General features: G+C 45.0%; 2 protein-coding genes across 6 annotated transcripts in view; one reads left to right on the top strand and one right to left on the bottom strand.

Moving 5' to 3' along the window:
• The window catches only part of LOC310758668 (uncharacterized protein C8orf74 homolog), a 78,794-nt gene that overhangs the window by 44,568 nt on the left and 16,135 nt on the right, over positions 1 to 18,091 (bottom strand). For 3 of the 5 annotated variants that reach the window (XM_083605499.1, XM_083605502.1, XM_083605500.1), the window contains one exon: positions 5,457 to 5,536. In XM_083605499.1, coding sequence (XP_083461625.1) covers positions 5,457 to 5,504 — 48 coding nt within the window. In that variant the 5' untranslated portion in view covers positions 5,505 to 5,536. The remainder of the gene's footprint in view (positions 1 to 5,456; positions 5,537 to 18,091) is intronic. The other 2 variants (XM_083605503.1, XM_083605501.1) reach the window with 1 other exon arrangement.
• The window catches only part of RP1L1 (RP1 like 1), a 49,127-nt gene continuing 39,372 nt past the window's right edge, over positions 8,337 to 18,091 (top strand). Inside the window, exon 1 of the mRNA XM_083604690.1 lies at positions 8,337 to 8,959. The gene's annotated coding sequence lies outside the window, so the exon portion shown is untranslated. The remainder of the gene's footprint in view (positions 8,960 to 18,091) is intronic.

Here is an 18,091-nt window from a genome sequence, read left to right on the forward strand (position 1 = left end):
GCAAGCATGTTTCCCCCTGCTCTGGAGGGCAGTGCCTGAACCAATGGATTCAGGTTACGAGAAAGGAGATTCCGACTAAACATAAACATCCATGGAGGCGCACATTACAGCTATAACAAAGGCGGCATTTTTTCATCTCTGCCAAGCTAAGCAGTTGGCTCCTTACCTCTCTCGCCCAGACCTAGCCACTGTGATCCACATGACGGTCACCTCCAGACTGGATTATTGTAACTCACTCTACGTGGGGCTGCCCTTGAGACTGACCCAGAAACTCCAGCAGGTGCAGAATGCCGTGGCGAGACTCCTTACGTGGTCCTCACCGCGGGATCACATTCACCCGGTGCTATACCAGCTGCACTGGCTCCCGGTGGAGTACAGGATCAGGTTTAAGGTGCTGGTTTTAACCTTTAAAGCCCTATACGGCCTAGGACCCTCGTACCTACGGGACTGCCTCTCCTGGTATGTCCCACAGAGGACCTTACGGTCTTCAAACAAAAACATCTTGGAGATCCTGGGCCACAGGGAGGTTAGGCTGGCCTCAACCGGAGCCAAGGCTTTTTGGCTGTGGCCCTGATCTGGTGGAACGCTCTGTCCCAAGAGACTAGGGCGCTGCAGGACTTGACATCTTTCTGCAGGGCCTGCAAGACAGAGCTGTTCCACCAGGCCTTTGGCCAGGGCACAGTCTGAACCCCTCCTTTGGTAATCCTCATAGAAGGTTGCCATTAATTTGATTTTGAATTGATTTTAGAATGAATTGATTTTAGAATGTATTTCAATTAATTGATTGTGATTTTATGTAAACTGTTTTACTTTTATTGTTGTTAGCCGCTCTGAGCCCGGCTCTGGCTGGGGAGGGTGGGATATTAATAAAATATTATGATTATTATGATTATTATGATTATTATTATTATAACAACTTTCTGACATTGTATATGCCATCAAATGTCAACAGTGTTCTTCAGCTCTCTATATTGGACAAACAGGCCAAACCTTACGCCAAAGAATAAACGGACATAAATCGGACATCAAGAATCACAAGACAGAGAAACCAGTAGGAGAACACTTCAATCTCCCAGGACATTCTATACAAGATCTCAAAGTAGCTGTATTACTACAAAGGAATTTCAGAAATAGACTGGAAAGAGAAGCTGCTGAATTGCAACTCATTACCAAACTTAAAACCATGGAGAGACCTGGTCTGAACAAAGACATTGGATTCTTATCTCATTATACATGACAAAGCCATTTTTCACCTTCTCACCCCTTGCTTTTTCCTGTAAGACCTATTGCAGTCGTTAAGAGTCGTCAACAGGCTCATCACAGCTATCTGCCAATCACCCATTCCCACCACCCTTCTGAGTAATACCTCTCCCCACCTTCTCACTATATAGAAGGATCTGGCAACTTCTGTTTCAGTGTATCTGAAGAAGTGTGCATGCACACGAAAGCTCATACCAAGAACTAACTTAGTTGGTCTTTAAGGTGCTACTGGAAGGAAAAAAATTTTTTTTGTTTTGACTATGGCAGACCAACACGGCTACCTATCTGTAACTGGAACTTTCTGACAGTAAGAGCTGTTCGACAGTGGAACACTCTCTCTCGAGAGGTTATGGACTCTCCTTCCTTAGAGGGATTTAAGCAGAGCTTGGGTGGCCATCTGCCATGGATGCTTTAGCTGAGATTCCTGCAATGCAGGGGGTTGGTCTAGATGACCCATGGGGTCCCTTCAAGGTCTAAGATTCTATGATTCTAGACAGCATCTTAAAAAGCAGAGACATCACCTTACCAACAAAGGTCTGTATCGTTAAAGCTATGGTTTTCCCAGTAGTGATGTATGGAAGTGAGAGCTGGACCATAAAGAAGGCTGATCGCTGAAGAATTGATGCTTTTGAATTATGGTGCTGGAGGAGACTCTTGAGAGTCCCATGGACTGCAAGAAGATCAAACCTCTCCATTCTGAAGGAAATCAGCCCTGAGTGCTCACTGGAAGGACAGATCCTGAAGCTGAGGCTGAAATACTTTGGCCACCTCGTGAGAAGAGAAGACTCCCTGGAAAAGACCCTGATGTTGGGAAAGATGGAGGGCACAAGGAGAAGGGGATGACAGAGGACGAGATGGTGGGACAGTGTTCTCGAAGCTACCAGCATGAGTTTGACCAAATTGCGGGAGGCAGTGGAAGACAGGAGTTCCTGGCGTGCTCTGGTCCGACAAAGAGTCGGACACGACTAAACGACTAAACAACAACATAGGCTCTGTGTTCAGTTGGATTCACCCCCCACTGAGCTATCACCAGCCACACACCCTGTTCTGTATCAGTTGCTGGAACATGGGCAAGATTTTCTGCCAATGAAACACTCTCCTCAGGAGGCAGGCTGGTGCTGATGGGAGTTGTAGTCCGAATCAACTGGGTGGTTCCGTTTTAGCAAAGGTTGTGTATATATGTGTGTGAGAGAGTGGGTTTTCTGAAAGCAGGAATCGAAATGGGAATAAGGGTGCAAAAGTCCTGATGCCAAGGGCTGTGGAGAGAGATTAGCAGCATTTGAAAGACTCCTGCTGCGATCTGCCCTGTATTCAAGCTAATTCACCTAAAGACTCAGTTAATTATGCCCTTCATTTAAGAGGCCTTGTTATGAGCACAGCTAATACCGCTGGCTCTCTTTGGTTCACCTTGAGCAGAAAAATTTTGCTGAGAAACACAAGCAGGCAAAGGTGGGTTGTTGTTTTTTAATTTCACACATATGTTCATGGGTTTGTTACTGGCAGTGATGGACCAGGAATAAGACCTTGGGGGTCCTAATAGATAGCTCAATGAGTATACAGCTGTCCATGGAGGCGCAGGTCAATTCTGTGTCCAGGGCAGCTGTTTATCAGCTCCATCTGGTATGCAGGATGAGACCCTACCTGTCTGCGGACTGTCTTGCCAGAGTGGTGCATGCTCTGGTTATCTCCCGCTGGGACTACTGCAATGCGCTCTACGTGGGGCTACCTTTGAAGGTGACCGGAAACTACAACTAATCCAGAATGCGGCAGCTAGACGGGTGACTGGAAGCAGCTGCCGAGACCACATAACACCGGTCTTGAAAGACCTACACTGGCTCCCAGTACGTTTCGAGCACAATTCAAAGTGTTGGTGCTGACCTTTAAAGCCCTAAACGGCCTCGGTCCAGTATACCTGAAGGAGCGTCTCCACCCCCATCGTTCTGCCCAGACACTGAGGTCCAGCGCCAAGGGCCTTCTGGCGGTTTCCTCCTCTGTGAGAAGCCAAGTTACAGGGAACCAGGCAGAGGGCCTTCTTGGTGGTGGCGCCTGCCCTGTGGAACACCTTCCCTTTAGATGTCAAGGAAATAAATACTATCTGACTTTTAGAAGGCAACTGAAGGGGAAGTTTTTAATGTTTGATGTTTCGTTGTGTTTTTAAAATTCTGTTGGAAGCCGCCCAGAGTGGCTGGGGAAACCTAGCCAAATGGGCAGGGTATTATTATTATTATTATTATTATTATTATTATTATTATTATTATTAATGGGCTGTCCCCTGAGCCCACTAGATGACATCACAAGGGATCATTGCCTTAGGAGAGCAAGAAAAATTCTCAGGGACGATTCACACCCCGGCCAGCACCTCTTTAATCTTCTACCCTTGAGCAGGAGATATAGAAGTATAATCAGTCGTACCAACAAGCTAAAAAACAGTTTCTATCCGTGGGCTGTTAGGCTGCTGAACGGAAAATAATATAGTGCAATTGACTTTCGGGGTTGGTGTGTTGTGCGACAAACACACAGAGTGCAATGAGATTGAGTGTTTGTGGTGGGTGGGAGGCTCAGTTAATTTCATTGTACACAGGTTGTACATTGGCAATAACGGTACCATTACTATTATGTCAAATAAGCAATTTGTTTTCCTTCTCCAAGCCAGAAATTCACACCCTTTCGCTTCTGAGACTCAGATTTCCACAAGCCAACTCAAAGCCTTATCAAAAACGTTTCCACGTGAAAACCCCTGCAAAGGAAGCAGCATTTTAAGGAAACTGCGTCTCTCATCTTTACAGCACTTGGAGAAGGGTTACAGGAGCAGGAGACTTTGTGGCATTCGGCAAGACATTTCCTGGGAATCTACCAGCTCATTGGTTTATTATTTTATTTATGCCTGAGTGGATATCAGCTGCAGATCACTGACGACACCAACATAGATTTCGTTAAAAGCTAATCACCAATAGATATACACCAATGAGCCCTCAGATATCATAACTCAACGAGAAAGTGGATGTTCTTTATTAAAGAGGTGTGGCTTTGCCACTTTATGAATGTATTTCCTGTAACAGTGATTTCTAACTTTATCGGCATTTTCTCTTACATGCTGCCCAGAGAGCAGGTGTTATAGGGCAGCTTGTGAACTGAATAAATAAGCAAACAAATGCAATCTTCATATCAGAAGAATCCCGCCATGTCATTTTTTATTTCCCCGAGCACTGTGTTATCAGAATTTGACCTTTCTCCCCTCTGTCTCAACCACATACATACAAAAACTATACACAACATTCGCATATCCGACCAAATCTGAAAAAAATCATTCCCAACTGAAGATATCAAATGGTTGACCCCGAACAGTGCTGAATTTACGTACTGTATAAGCTAATCAAGCTATAGCTTAGGGCCCCACTCTCTTGGGGGCCACAAAAAAATTAAAGGGGGAAAAACTGGATGCACATTTCCAAAATATAAGATAAAAAACAAATAAAATAAAACCTACATACAGCAACAGTGTTTTGTGTTGCATAGGCTGCTATGATATAAGTCATGGGCCCCGCCTGCTAGCCTGCTCCCTAAAATACCACTAGTTTGCTCCTTTCTATATATAGGGTGCCTACATTCTGCATGGACTGGTTGCATGGCAAATGGCCTTAGATCCTTGTTAGGTCCATAAATTACCATATAGCGTATATTCAACACAAAAAACAGTGACAATATGTTGACAAAGGACAGCTGGAGAGATAAAGGGCCCCATTACCTTCAGTAGCTTAGGGCCTCATCAAACCTAAATCCAGCCCTGACCCTGAACACTCAGTTCCAAAACTTGAATTCTCACAGAAAGCTGAGACAGATCACAGTTCCATCTAGGTCAATATTGTCCACACTGACTGGCAACAGCTCTCCAGGGCTTGAGGCAAGGAGTCTGACTCTCCCAGCCCTGTCAGAGATGCCAGGGATCAGACATGGGACTTTTTACATACGAAACCCAAGCTCTACCGTTGAGCTACGACCCACAAAGGTGTCCTCATGCAAATTTGCCGGGTATTTTTGTTGTTCCCAAAATTAATCTGCCTCGTCTTTATATTCTGTTTCCTGAGAAAGTGAAACTTGGCAAGCCTTTTGTGTGCTGCATTTCAGGGTGACGGCCTCCACCCCCTCCACCCCCGTCCGCAAAGATCAGCCTCGACCTTGCTTCCCTTTTTATTTACCGGCAGCTGGAAGACTTCTTCGACACCCTCTGCTGATAATTTGGCCATCCTTCCTGGGACTGGTTGCTAGGAGACGCTGGCTTGTGATGCACAACCATAGAATGAATAGGGAAAAGGAAAGGTTCTGTTAGACGCTCACCGTTCCAGATCAGGCAGTTTCAGGTGAAACCTCAGCAAGGGGGAAAACAAAGGCAAACAAAAGTGTCAGCCAGCAGCCCTTGGCAATTTGGGGAAGGGTCTAGGATTTCAAGTCTCGCCAAGGGTGCTGGAAAACAGACATACGGCCGGTTTTCTGACAGCCCCAAACAACCCTCTGTCTGCAAGGAAGGTGAATTCACACAGAGACGGCTGAGCACGACGTTTTCACTGTGGTTCTCGTAAAACTGTTGGGCCTTCTCGGTAGTGGCGCCCACCCTGTGGAACACCCTCCCAATGGGTGTCAAGGAGATAAATAACTGCGCAACTTTTAGAAGACACCTGAAGGCAGCCCTTTCTCGGGAAGTTTTTAATGTTTGATGTTTTTATGTGTGTGTTGGAATAGAGAGGTTGGGGCAACGCAGCCAGATGGGTGGGCTTTAAGTAATAAAATTGTTGTTGTTGTTGCCAGTTTATGGCACCTTTCCCAATGAACTGGAGTGGTGTTTTTTTTTCTCTTGGAAGAGCAACACTAGGGCTTGTCCACACCGGACCAAAATGTGGATTTGTACTAGCCTGTCTCACTGTCCATTACATCCTCCCCAGTGATGTCCCATACTTCATAGAACCATAGAACTATAAATTTGGAAGAGACCACAAGGAGCCAGTGTGGTGTAGTGGTTAAGAGTGGTGGACTCGTAATCTGGGCAACCGGGTTCGCGTCTCCGCTCCTCCACATGCAGCTGCTGGGTGACCTTGGGCTAGTCACACTTCTCTGAAGTCTCTCAGCCTCACTCACATCAGAGAGTGTTTGTTGTAGGGGAGGAAGGGAAAAGGAGAATTTTAGCCGCTTTGAGACTCCTTTGGGTAGTGATAAAGCAGGATATCAAATCCAAACTCTTCTTAGAATCATAGAATAGAATCATAGAATCATAGAGTTGGAAGAGACCACAAGGGCCATCGAGTCCAACCCCCTGCCAAGCAGGAAACACCATCAGAGCACTCCTGACGTATGGTTGTCTTCTTCATCATCATCTAGCCCAACCCCATTGCAATGCACGAATCTTTCATCCGACGTGGGGCTCGAACTCACAACCTTGATGTTATGTACTGAGTTGAATAGGATCCAAAATGCAGCAGTCTGGTTGGTCCTAGAACAATAGGATTCAGAATGCAGCAGTATGATTGGTCCGCAAGAGCCACCCAATCCAGCTCCAGGTGGAACTGAATCCGCAACCTGATTGGCCTACAGGAGAATCCCGGAATTAGCCAATCACGTGCGGCCCATTGTGTAAATAATGTATATAAAGCAGATATTTGGGGGAAACTTTCATTCCTCACTACTATGAGCTGAATAAAGAGCATGAAATCCACACTCGTCTCCAAGTATATTTCACCTGAGATTAAGGGTCTCACGCTCTGCCAACTGAGCTATCCCCCATTTGAATGCAGGGGTCTTTTTTATGTTTGGAACATCCCCAAAAGGCTAATGTAAACACACACACACACCCCAATAACCTGCATTTAAAGGGAGTAAAGACCATGGAATAGGGTCTACATTTTGCTGTGGTGTGGACAGGCCCAAGGCCCTAGTCCTCAGTGAGAGGGTTTGGCCTGTGTCTGGACTGTACCACTTGGGGGCTCAGATGAATGAACGTTCCTCCGTTAAAAAGAAAAGAAAAAAACAGCCCCAAGCTATCATGTCAGGAAAGAGAGGTCGTCTTAGCCTTTGCAAAGCCCTCAACTGTGATATAAGAGGCAATAATACTTTCTTAGCATTTGTGGCTGTCATAAGGATTTGGAGATAAAGTGCTTTGAGCTCTAAAAGGACGACATGCACTTTGGAGAGACAGCATGGTGCAATGGTGCTGGGCTAGAAGGTGGGAGAAACCTGGGTTCAAATCCTCGCTCAGCCATGGGCCACTGATTCTCAGCATCACCTGACAATAACAGGTTTGTTATTGGAATTAACTGGGGAACAGGAGAACCGTTGGAGCTCCTTGGAGGAAAACGTAGGGTGTAGCTGCAATAGATAAATGTTGTTGTTGTTTAGTCGTTTAGTCGTGTCCGACTCTTCATGACCCCCTGGACCAGAGCACGCCAGGCACTCCTGTCTTCCACTGCCTCCCGCAGTTGGGTCAAACTTCAAGAACACTGTCCCACCATCTCGTCCTCCGTCGTCCCCCTCTCCTTGTGCCCTCCATCTTTCCCAACATCAGGGTCTTTTCCAGGGAGTCTTCTCTTCTCATGAGGTGGCCAAAGTCTTGGAGCCTCAGCTTCATGATCTGTCCTTCCAGTGAGCACTCAGGGCTGATTTCCTTCAGAATGGAGAGGTTTGATCTTCTTGCAGTCCATGGGACTCTCCAGAGTCTCCTCCAGCACCAGAATTCAAAACCATCAATTCTTCGGCGATCAGCCTTCTTTATGGTCCAGCTCTCACTTCCATACATCACTACTGGGAAAACCATCACTTTAACTATACGGACCTTTGTTGGCAAGGTGATGTCTCTGCTTTTTAAGATGCTGTTTAGGTCTGTCATTGCTTTTCTTAGATAATAAATAATAGATAAATAAATGCTTTTCTTAGATAATAAATAAATAGATAAATAAATACAGCCAACTATCATTTTCTTTTTAAAATATAAAAGCAAGCATGATCTGCGCTTGCTTTTTCCCTTTAAAAAAAAATTAACTGGGGAAAAAAGGATGTCCTCACTTTGTAGAGCTGGAGCCAATATCACCTGGCATGTTTTGAAGATGATGGAGGTTCTTAAGCAGACATGGGGTGGCCATCAGTCATGCACGATCTAGTTGAGATTCCTGCATCGCAGGGGGCTGGTCTAGATGACCGTTGAGGGTCCCTTACGACTCTACCATTTTACGATGGTGGTGATGAAACCCTGCGATGGTGTTAGCCATGCCCAAGGGGCACCGGAGAGGCAAACAGAGAGATCTGGGTACCTTCTCTCCTCCCGTTCTTAGAAGCCCTTCTGCTTGCATAAACCTCAGGGCAGGAGAATGCTACGTGCTGGAGGCCTAAAACCTCCAGGATAATCAGGATTTCAGATTAAGGTTGCTGATTATTACAGACAAGTAAGAGGCCCAGGGGATACAGATCACTCCGGCGCAGCTCTGGGGCCATCGTCAAATGCACTCCCAAGTAGCATAGGGACCCAGGAAGCTGCCATGTGCAGAGTCAGGCCAATTTGTCTCTGTATCACCTACACTGGCCAGCAGACCCTCTCCAGGTTTTTAGATGACACTCTCAGCAGCATCTTTTACCGAACCAGAAGCTTTCTTTGTTCTACCACTGAGCTACAGTTCTTTACCCCAAAACATGACGACTGCAGGACTCTTCATTTGCCTGGGTTAGTGAAGAACATCGCAAGCTAAATAACTCTGTGTATGGTTTAAAAGAGTTTTTTTTAAGTAGAAACCAGGACATCCCAAAAGTTGTTGAGCTTTGCTATTTTTGGACAAACCACACACCCCCCCCCCAAAATTCCGATTGACTTTCCTAAGATCCAGGACAAAGCACCTCGGATGTCAATTCTGCCTTAGATATCCCGGTAATGTCCAGGGAAATGTACAAAAATTCAACACTTTATATGACTTAGAGTCTTAAATGATATTTACAATGCCATAATAATAATAATAATAGACACAACTCAACATCTCAAAGCCAAACAGTCCAGTATTCCTGCAGTAAGTCCAAGAGAATAACTCTCTATGTTTATAATTGTTGATGGTGTGACAAATTTTTAAATTTTGATATTTTATAGTGTTTTTAATATTCTGTTGGAAGCCGCCCAGAGTGGCTGGGAAGCCCAGCAATAATATATTGTTGTTGTTGTTGATTATTATTATTATTATTATTATTATTATTATTATTGCAAGAATATTGTTATATTATATTATTATTACTTGGGCATTCCAAATATCATTTAAGATTTTTGTACATTGTTGTTAATGAATTTTTGTAAACTGTATCCAGAGTTGTTTAGTTTGAGATCTGGGTTGGGGTGACTGATGGCTCATACCCTCCAATATTTCTCCTTCCCTCCCACCTCACTTGGCCACGCAATGTCCCCTACCAGAAGCACTGGTTAAGGGTGCAATGCTTGCCTTAGGGTGTGCAATACTTTCTTTGCCCCGGGCACTAGCAAGCCATGCTATGCCACTGCAAGAGAGGAATCAAGATCTACATCAAGAGCAGTCACCTCACCTAGCCTCCTGGGGACATCTAACAGAACTTCTCAAAATAATCTTAGTGACCATGCTGGGATATAAGGACTCAGGCGGTTTCCTGGGCTCAGAGTGTCCAGGCCTTTGAATATTAATACACGAGCCTTGAACTTAGCACAGTTCCTGCACATTTCTTCTAATATACATGGCTTTGCACAAAATCATGCTTAAAACACATACTTTGCAAGCAATTTGCCCCCAATGCAATGCATTTTACATTATTTCCACCAGTATATGCATTTTCCCTGAAGACATTATTGGGTCGGGGAACTGCATCAGGTAATCCGGAGATATTTAGCAGGACTAATTCTGGAGTCATGTTTTGTTATTTTGCAGATTCCCTGCAATACTAATATCCAAATGGATTGAATTTGGGGGGCATTCCCACCACGTGGGGAGGTATGTGCCTGTGGTGGTGCAACAACAACCCCTAACCTCCCCCTCCCCACGCAAACACATAAAAACAAACCACATTGCCACCAACCGAATGCAACCAGCTAAACTCTGGACAACTCCAATCTCTCGCAATGCCAACAGAAATGAATATATATATAAATAAAGGAGCCACCCTTATGACTCTGACACAAAAACCCGCACGAACACTACGCAATAGAACAAAATATCAATATCCCCCATCGTTCTCCCCTGTCTCTCCCCCCCCCCACTACATATTGCATGCATAGCTGTCAATGTTTTCCCTTTTTTAAGGGAAATTCCCTTATTCCAAATAGGATTCCTTGCAAGAAAAGAGAAAAGTTGACAGCTGTGATTGCATATTGAAATATACTCAGAGTCGCAAAGTGATCTCATGCTCTTTATTCAGCTCATAGTGGTGAGGAGGAATGAATGAAAGTCCCCTCAAAGTATCTGCTTTATATACATTATTTACACAATGGGCTGCACATGATTGGCTAATTCCGGAATTCTACTGTAAGCCAATCAGGTTGTGGATTCACTTCTATCTGGAGCATGATTGGGTGGTTCCTGCCAACCAATCATATTGCTGCATTGTTCTAGGACCAATCAGACTGCTGCATTCTGAATCCTATTGTTCTAGGACCAATCAGACTGCTGCCTTTTGGATCCTATTCAACTCAGTACATAACACATATACTGCAGGGGTGGGACTAGATGATCTTTAGGCTCCCTTCCAACTCTCCAATTATGATTCTATGATATGACCACAGGGTCTCATAACGAACATAAGAACATAAACAAACTGTGGAAAATACTCTTATAAACCGAAAGTGGAAAGACTATATGTACTTTTCCTTCTTTGGTGCTGACCTTTAAAGCCCTAAAGGGCCTTGGCCCAGTATACTTGAAGGAGCGTCTCCACCCCCATCATTCTGTCCGGACACTGAGGTCCAGTGCCGAGGGCCTTCTGGCGGTTCCCTTGCTGTGAGAAGCCAAGTTACAGGCAACCAGGCAGAGGGCCTTCTCGGTAGTGGCACCCGCCCTGTGGAACACCCTCCCACCAGATGTCAAAGACAACAACAACTACCAGACTTTTAGAAGACATTTGAAGGCAGCCCTGTTTAGGGAAGCTTTTAATGTTTAATAGACTATTGTATTTTAATATTCTGTTGGAAGCCACCCAGAGTGTTAATATTCTGTTGGAAGCCACCCAAAATGTTCGTTACACAAGGAAATCTAAAATGAAAACTATTTTTTAAAAAAAGACAATCCAGAGAAGTGCCCGGTTTGCAAGACAGCTGCATTCTGGATGGCATGCTGTTTCGGGAAGCATAGATTGGGAAGGTTCGTATTATAATGCTAACCCAACGAAACATCTTTCCATTCTCCCCACTCGTGATTCGCAGCCATTGGTATTACTGTACAGTCGTACCTTGGAAGTCGAACAGAATCTGTTCCGGAAGTCCGTTCAGCTTCCAAAACGTTTGGAAACCAAAGTGCGGCTTCCGATTGCCTGCGGGAAGCTCCCGGAGCCAATCGGAAGCCATGGAAGCCCCGTCGGACGTTTGGCTTCCAAAAATAGTTTGCAAACCGGAACAGTCACTTCCGGGTTTGCGGCATCCGGGAGCCAAAACGTTCGAGAACTAAGCTGTTCGGAAACCAAGGTACAACTGTACCTGTTGCTGTTGTTGTTTAGTTGTTTAGTCGTGTCCGACTCTTTGTGACCCCCTGGACCAGAGCACGTCAGGCACTCTTGTCTTCCACTGCCTCCCGCAGTTTGGTCAAACTCATGCTGGTGGCTTCGAGAACACTGTCCCACCATCTCGTCCTCTGACGTCCCCTTCTCCTTGTGCCCTCCATCTTTCCCAACATCAGGGTCTTTTCCAGGGAGTCTTCTCATGAGGTGGCCAAAGTACCAGAGCCTCAGCTTCAGGATCTGTCCTTCCAGTGAGCATTCAGAGTTGATTTCCTTCAGAATGGAGAGGTTTGATCTTCTTGCAGTCCATGGGACTCTCAAGTGTCTCCTCCAGCACCAGAATTCAAAAGCATCAATTCTTCGGCGATCAGCCTTCTTTATGGTCCATCTCTCACTTCCATACAGCACTACTGGGAAAACCATAGCTTTAACTATATGGACCTTTGTCGGCAAGGTGGTATCTCTGCTTTTTAAGATGCTGTCTAGGTTTGTCATTGCTTTTCTCCCAAGAAGCAGGCGTCTTTTAATTTCGTGGCTGCTGTCACCATCTGCAGTGATCATGGAGCCCAAGAAAGTAAAATCTCTCACTGCCTCCATTTCTTCCCCTTCTATTTGCCAGGAGGTGATGGCAATATAGAGCCATTGTGCCCAAACATTTAAGATCATGACTTAACTCTAAGAAGGTAAAAAGCTTCTGGGAGATGATCTATAATGAGTTAAAGAAAATGTTGAAATATACTTTTGTTAAAAAAACCAGAAGCTCTCTTATTGGGAATACTGGATAATGAAATTAGTAAAAAAGATGTGAAATTAGTTTTGTATGCAGTAACAGCAGCCAGAATTTTGCTGGCACAGAAATGGAAACAGGAAGAGATGCCCACGAAAGAAGAATGGAGGATGAAACTGATGGAATACGCAGAAATGGACAGATTGACGGGGAGAATTAGGAACCAACGTGACCAGAGATTCTCCGAGGACTGGAAGAAATTTACAGAGTATATCAAAAATTTCTGTGATGAGCAAATAACGTTCGTTGGCTTTCAAGAAGCTCTGTGAAATTACTGTTAGAAATATTGTTTTAAAAATATGATGTGATTAAGAGTATCTGTGTGCAATATAATATTGGGAAATGTGAGACGAGGATAAAAAAAATAAACGGAAAATTATCAGACAAGCTGAGGGAAGTTCTGGAAAAAAGGGTTTAAGTTTAAAATGGATGTATAATTTTGTAAAAATGTTTTATTTATGGAAAATCTAATAAAAAATATTTATATATAAAAAAAAGATCATGAATTAACTCTTGCAAAGAAAAGGCGTTGGTGCATTTTTTTGGAGGCCCGCAACCTGGAGCACCCACCAGGATACGAATAATCTCCATAAACTCATTACTCTCATGGGTTTGCAGATGGTGCCTGACCTGTAAGAAGCTTTTCTCCTCATCCTAATCCTATTCAGAGCAGCCATTGCCCAGCTAGAGGGACCCACCACTTTCTTCCCGCTTTTCCGGAGAAACAGGCCTCCTCTCACGTAGCCCAGGATGGAGCCAGGATCCCGGAGGGGAAAGGGTGGGTTGAGTCCGGGACCACCATAAAACTCCTTCCAGCCAGACTTGGGGAAAACAATGGGCTTCCCTCCAGAAACTGTAGAAACCTTTTCAGATTGAAAGCAATTTTTGTTCTGGAAACTGTGGGTTTTCTACACTGTTCCCGGGAAGAGGAAAAAGGCTCCGTCTTGGGTCCGAGCTCAGAACTAAGGGATGTCCTTGGGTGACCTTGGTAAGTCAAGAACAAGTTGTGTTTTAGATTTGTCAGGATGCTAAACATCATACTGCGACTGGACTTTATCTGAGAATTTGGGCTGTTGGGGTCTATGGGGAGAAGGCTCCGATCCTCAGAACATTTACTCCAGAGCAGCCCTGTTAACAAGTCATGTGTGCTGTGGCTTAAGTTGGCAGCAATCCTAATTCTGACGCTTAATGGGTTTGTTGGTCGGTTGCCTGATTGAGTCAAAAGCTTCTGCGGCGGAATAGTATCTAATATCTGGCATGACGTGCGTGGCATCTTGAGAATCTCTCGCTTTCTTTTCCTTTTCGTAAATATTGCAGGTTGCTAGATCTCATGATAATGGCCCACGGTCATGAGGAACTGCCGCCATGCCATTTCCCCCTTTAGCAAAAAGTGCTTTTTTTTAAAGCACTTAAAAAAAATAATACATGGATCATAGGAAATAAATATACCCGAGATAAAAGAAATCGATCTTTATTTAATTCTGGCTGCAGAATTTTTTAAGGAACACAGGATTAAGGTGGGAGCAGAACTTGCCTATTTTGCACACCCTGAACCAAAAACACAGTTATCCTGCGAAATTCGCCCTTCTGCAATCTTCGTGATGCATGTTCTCCAACTGAAAATTGCTTGTAGAAAATATTGCTGTTATTATTAGTATTGTTAATTAATTAAACTTGTATGCTGCCCTTCATCCAAAGATCCCAATCATTAGGAGACATGTTCACCACTTCCAGAAGGTCCAGATCTGTTAATGAGGCATCGCTTGCCCTTTGGAACTCCCCGCCTATTGATATTCGGGGGCACCTTCACTGAATTATTTCCAGTGCCTGCTAAAAACATTGTTGTTTAGGCAAGCCCATCTAGCCTTGTAGACTACTGATGTGTGCTTTAATCTGTTTTTAGCTTATGTACCACCATGGATCAAAAATATCTCAGGGCGGTGTACAATGCTAGAAACACATAACCAAATATCAGTGGTAAGAACATTGTAAAAACATACTGACAGATAGCCTAATAGTAAACTAATCATAATAATAGCTCCCCTACACTTTCACAGGCCGTAGGTTGTTTAATAGTCCACAACTTCCCAAGGGAGTCTGATCTGCTGTCAAATAGCGGAACGTTCTTCCTGATGTTTAGCCAGAATCTCTTTCTTGCAACTTGAATCCGTTGGTTTGGGTCCTACCCTGCGGAGCAGGAGTAAATAAGTTTGCACCCTCCTCCATGTGACAGCCCTTAATATATTTGAAGATCTCTCATTTCTCCTCTCAGTCGCCTCTTTCCCAGGTTAAACATACCCAGCTCCTTCAACCGTTCCTCATCAGGCTTAGTTTCCAGACCCTTGATCATTTTTTTATAAGGTTTTCACATATTACATTACAATACAGATATGCCAACACCATTTCCTCCCCATACATTTACATTTATATTTCCTCAATCCATCGTATTATTCTTTTCTCCCTCCTCCCACTTCCATCCGCCCCCCCGATTTCCTCCCATTATACAATTTACAATAGTCTTCACATTCTACAGTCTCCTCAAACCATCTATATATTCTTATTATCTTTCCTTGCTAATTTTTCTTCCATCCAGTTCTTCGCATTTTAATCTAGGCATATTAGCGTATCTTTTTTTTTTTAGCAATATTTTGCCATAAAATTCATCAAAATATTTAATTTTTGATTCGACTGATTTCTTATTATAGCAGTCAATTTTGCCAAAATTAAATATTCATTTAGTTTACAAATCCATTCCTCCTTTGTGGGTATAGCTTGTGACTTCCACCTAGCAGCAATCACTATTCTAGTAGCTGTACATGCATATAGAAAAATATTTCCCACCCCCCGTGGTATCTCTTCATCTATCAATCCAAGGAGATACGTCTCTGGTTTCTTTGTATTTATTTATTTATTTATTTATTTATTTATTTATTTATTATTTATTTATTTATTTATTTATTTATTTATACATACCCCGCCCATCTGGCTGGGCTTCCCCAGCCACTCTGGGCAGCTTCCAACAAAATATTAAAATACCGTAATACATCAAACATTAAAAGCTTCCCTAAAGAGGGCTGCCTTCAGATGTCTTCTAAAAGTATGGTAGTTGTTGTTCTCTTTGACATCTGGTGGGAGGGTGTTCCACAGGGCAGGTGCCACTACCGAGAAGGCCCTCTGCCTGGTTCCCTGTAGCTTGGCTTCTGGCAGTGAGGGAACCGCCAGAAGGCCCTCGGAGCTGGACCTCAGTGTCCGGGCTGAACGCTGGGGGTGGAGACGCTCCTTCAGGTATAAAGGTAAATGGGGCACTGCCCCACCAACCGCCACCTGTCCTCAGCCATCTCTCACCTGCTTGCCATCTTACCCACAAGCTATTCCAGAGGGCGGCACTGCCTGTTGGCTTAGTCTCAATGTTGCCTCTTTAGAACTCAGCAGGAAGGAAGGGGATGGGGACAAATTAGAAAGAGTTGGCTCTGTCTGTCACTGGCCCTCTGGCGCCACCTGCTGTTCAGCTCCTTGCCTTCTGTCCCACCAGCACCCAATGAGTGCAATACTTTATATTCCCCTAAAACCTATAAGATAGAAAGGAAATGCCACATTCAGAGGAGGTGGGGTAGAAGGCCAGGGCGAAAGCCAGGGGTTATTCCTCTAATAACCCCAGACATCGAGAGCTGCTAAAATGGCAGGTGCCAGAATGGGGGCCTTTTTTGTGGCCCCAAACCTTTGGAACGCCCTTCCTAGGGAAATATGCGCGGCCCAACCATGCACCAACATTTGGGTGCAAATTTCTCCCGATATTTTTGAATGCACTTTCACCTAACGTACACAGTTTTGCAATGACATGCTTCCTCATATAATGTGTTTCGGAATGTGAGAATTAGGTTTGCCTTTAAATCAAATTTCTTCCCTAGCTGGGAGCCACTTCCAGGCAGAATGTTTTCATTGCCTCCCGAATTGCAACTGGACATTGTTTCCCTCTCCACAAAGAGTTTTCAGATATGGGGGCAGTTTAAAAAATATGTGTCAGAATCTCCAATCACTGAAGTTTCATATGACATTCAGCCTGGTCCTAAGGTTACGATAAAGGGACGCGGGTGGCACTGTGGGTTAAACCACAGAGCCTAGGACTTGCCGATCAGGAGGTCGGCAATTCAAATCCCCGCGACGGGGTGAGCTCCCGTTGCTCGGTCCCTGCTCCTGCCAACCTAGCAGTTCAAAAGCACGTCAAAGTGCAAGTAGATAAATAGGTACTGCTCCGGCGGGAGGGTAAACGGCATTTCCGTGCACTGCTCTGGTTCGCCAGAAGCGGCTTTGTCATGCTGGCCACAGGACCCAGAAGCTGTACGCCGGCTCCCTCGGCCAGTAAAGCGAGATGAGTGCCGCATCCCCAGAGTCGGTCACGACTGGACCTAATGGTCAGGGGTCCCTTTACCTTTACCTAAGGTTATGATCCTAAACTCAATTTAGTGAATGGGGGCCAAAGGGCCCAATGGGATTTACTTCTGAGTAACTGGTTGATGCAGGGCAGCTTTCTCCAACCTGATGCCCTCCGAATGTTTTGGACTACAGTTCCCATCAGCCCCAGCCAGCTTGGCTTTGCAGAGCCAAGTAATTCTGAGGCCCAGTAATTTACTCCCAAGTAAGCAAGTTCAGGATTGCAAGCAAACAGTGGAAACCAAGTAAATACACTTCTGCTTGGAGAATGTCCACTGAACTCATTCATTTTGCAAATGGATGAACACGAAGTGGAATTTCTTCCTCTGGGGGTATGCTGAACTTCCACTTTCAAAACAAGCTCTCCAGTTCTGGGCAAGGTGCAAAAGAGGGTGAAGCAATCAAATGGATGCAAACATCACCTTAGCTCAGTAGGCTGGTTTCTGCACATGCTCAGACAGCCCTTCTGCCCTCCAGGTAAAGGTAAAGGGACCCCTGACCATTAGGTCCAGTCGTGACCGACTCTGGGGTTGCGGCACTCATCTCGCTTTATTGGCCGAGGGAGCCGGTGTACAGCTTCCGGGTCATGTGGCCAGCATGACTAAGCCGCTTCTGGTGAACCAGAGCAGCGCACGGAAACGCCGTTTACCTTCCCGCCAGAGTGGTACCTATTTATCTACTTGCACTTTGACGTGCTTTTGAACTGCTAGGTTGGCAGGAGCAGGGACCGAGCAATGGGAGCTCACCCCGTCGCGGGGATTCGAACTGCTAACCTTCTGATCAGCAAGTCCTAGGCTCTGTGGTTTAACCCAAAGCGCCACCCGCGTCCCTTTCTGCCCTCCAGCCTGGCATGCAAAAGGCATTATCAGAGCTCAAGGAGACACCCCAGGGAAGAAAAACCACTTCGGGAAGCGAGGGGGGCAG

This window comes from Podarcis filfolensis (assembly GCF_964270895.1).
Source record: "Podarcis filfolensis genome assembly, chromosome: 3".
Lineage (NCBI taxonomy): Eukaryota > Metazoa > Chordata > Lepidosauria > Squamata > Lacertidae > Podarcis > Podarcis filfolensis.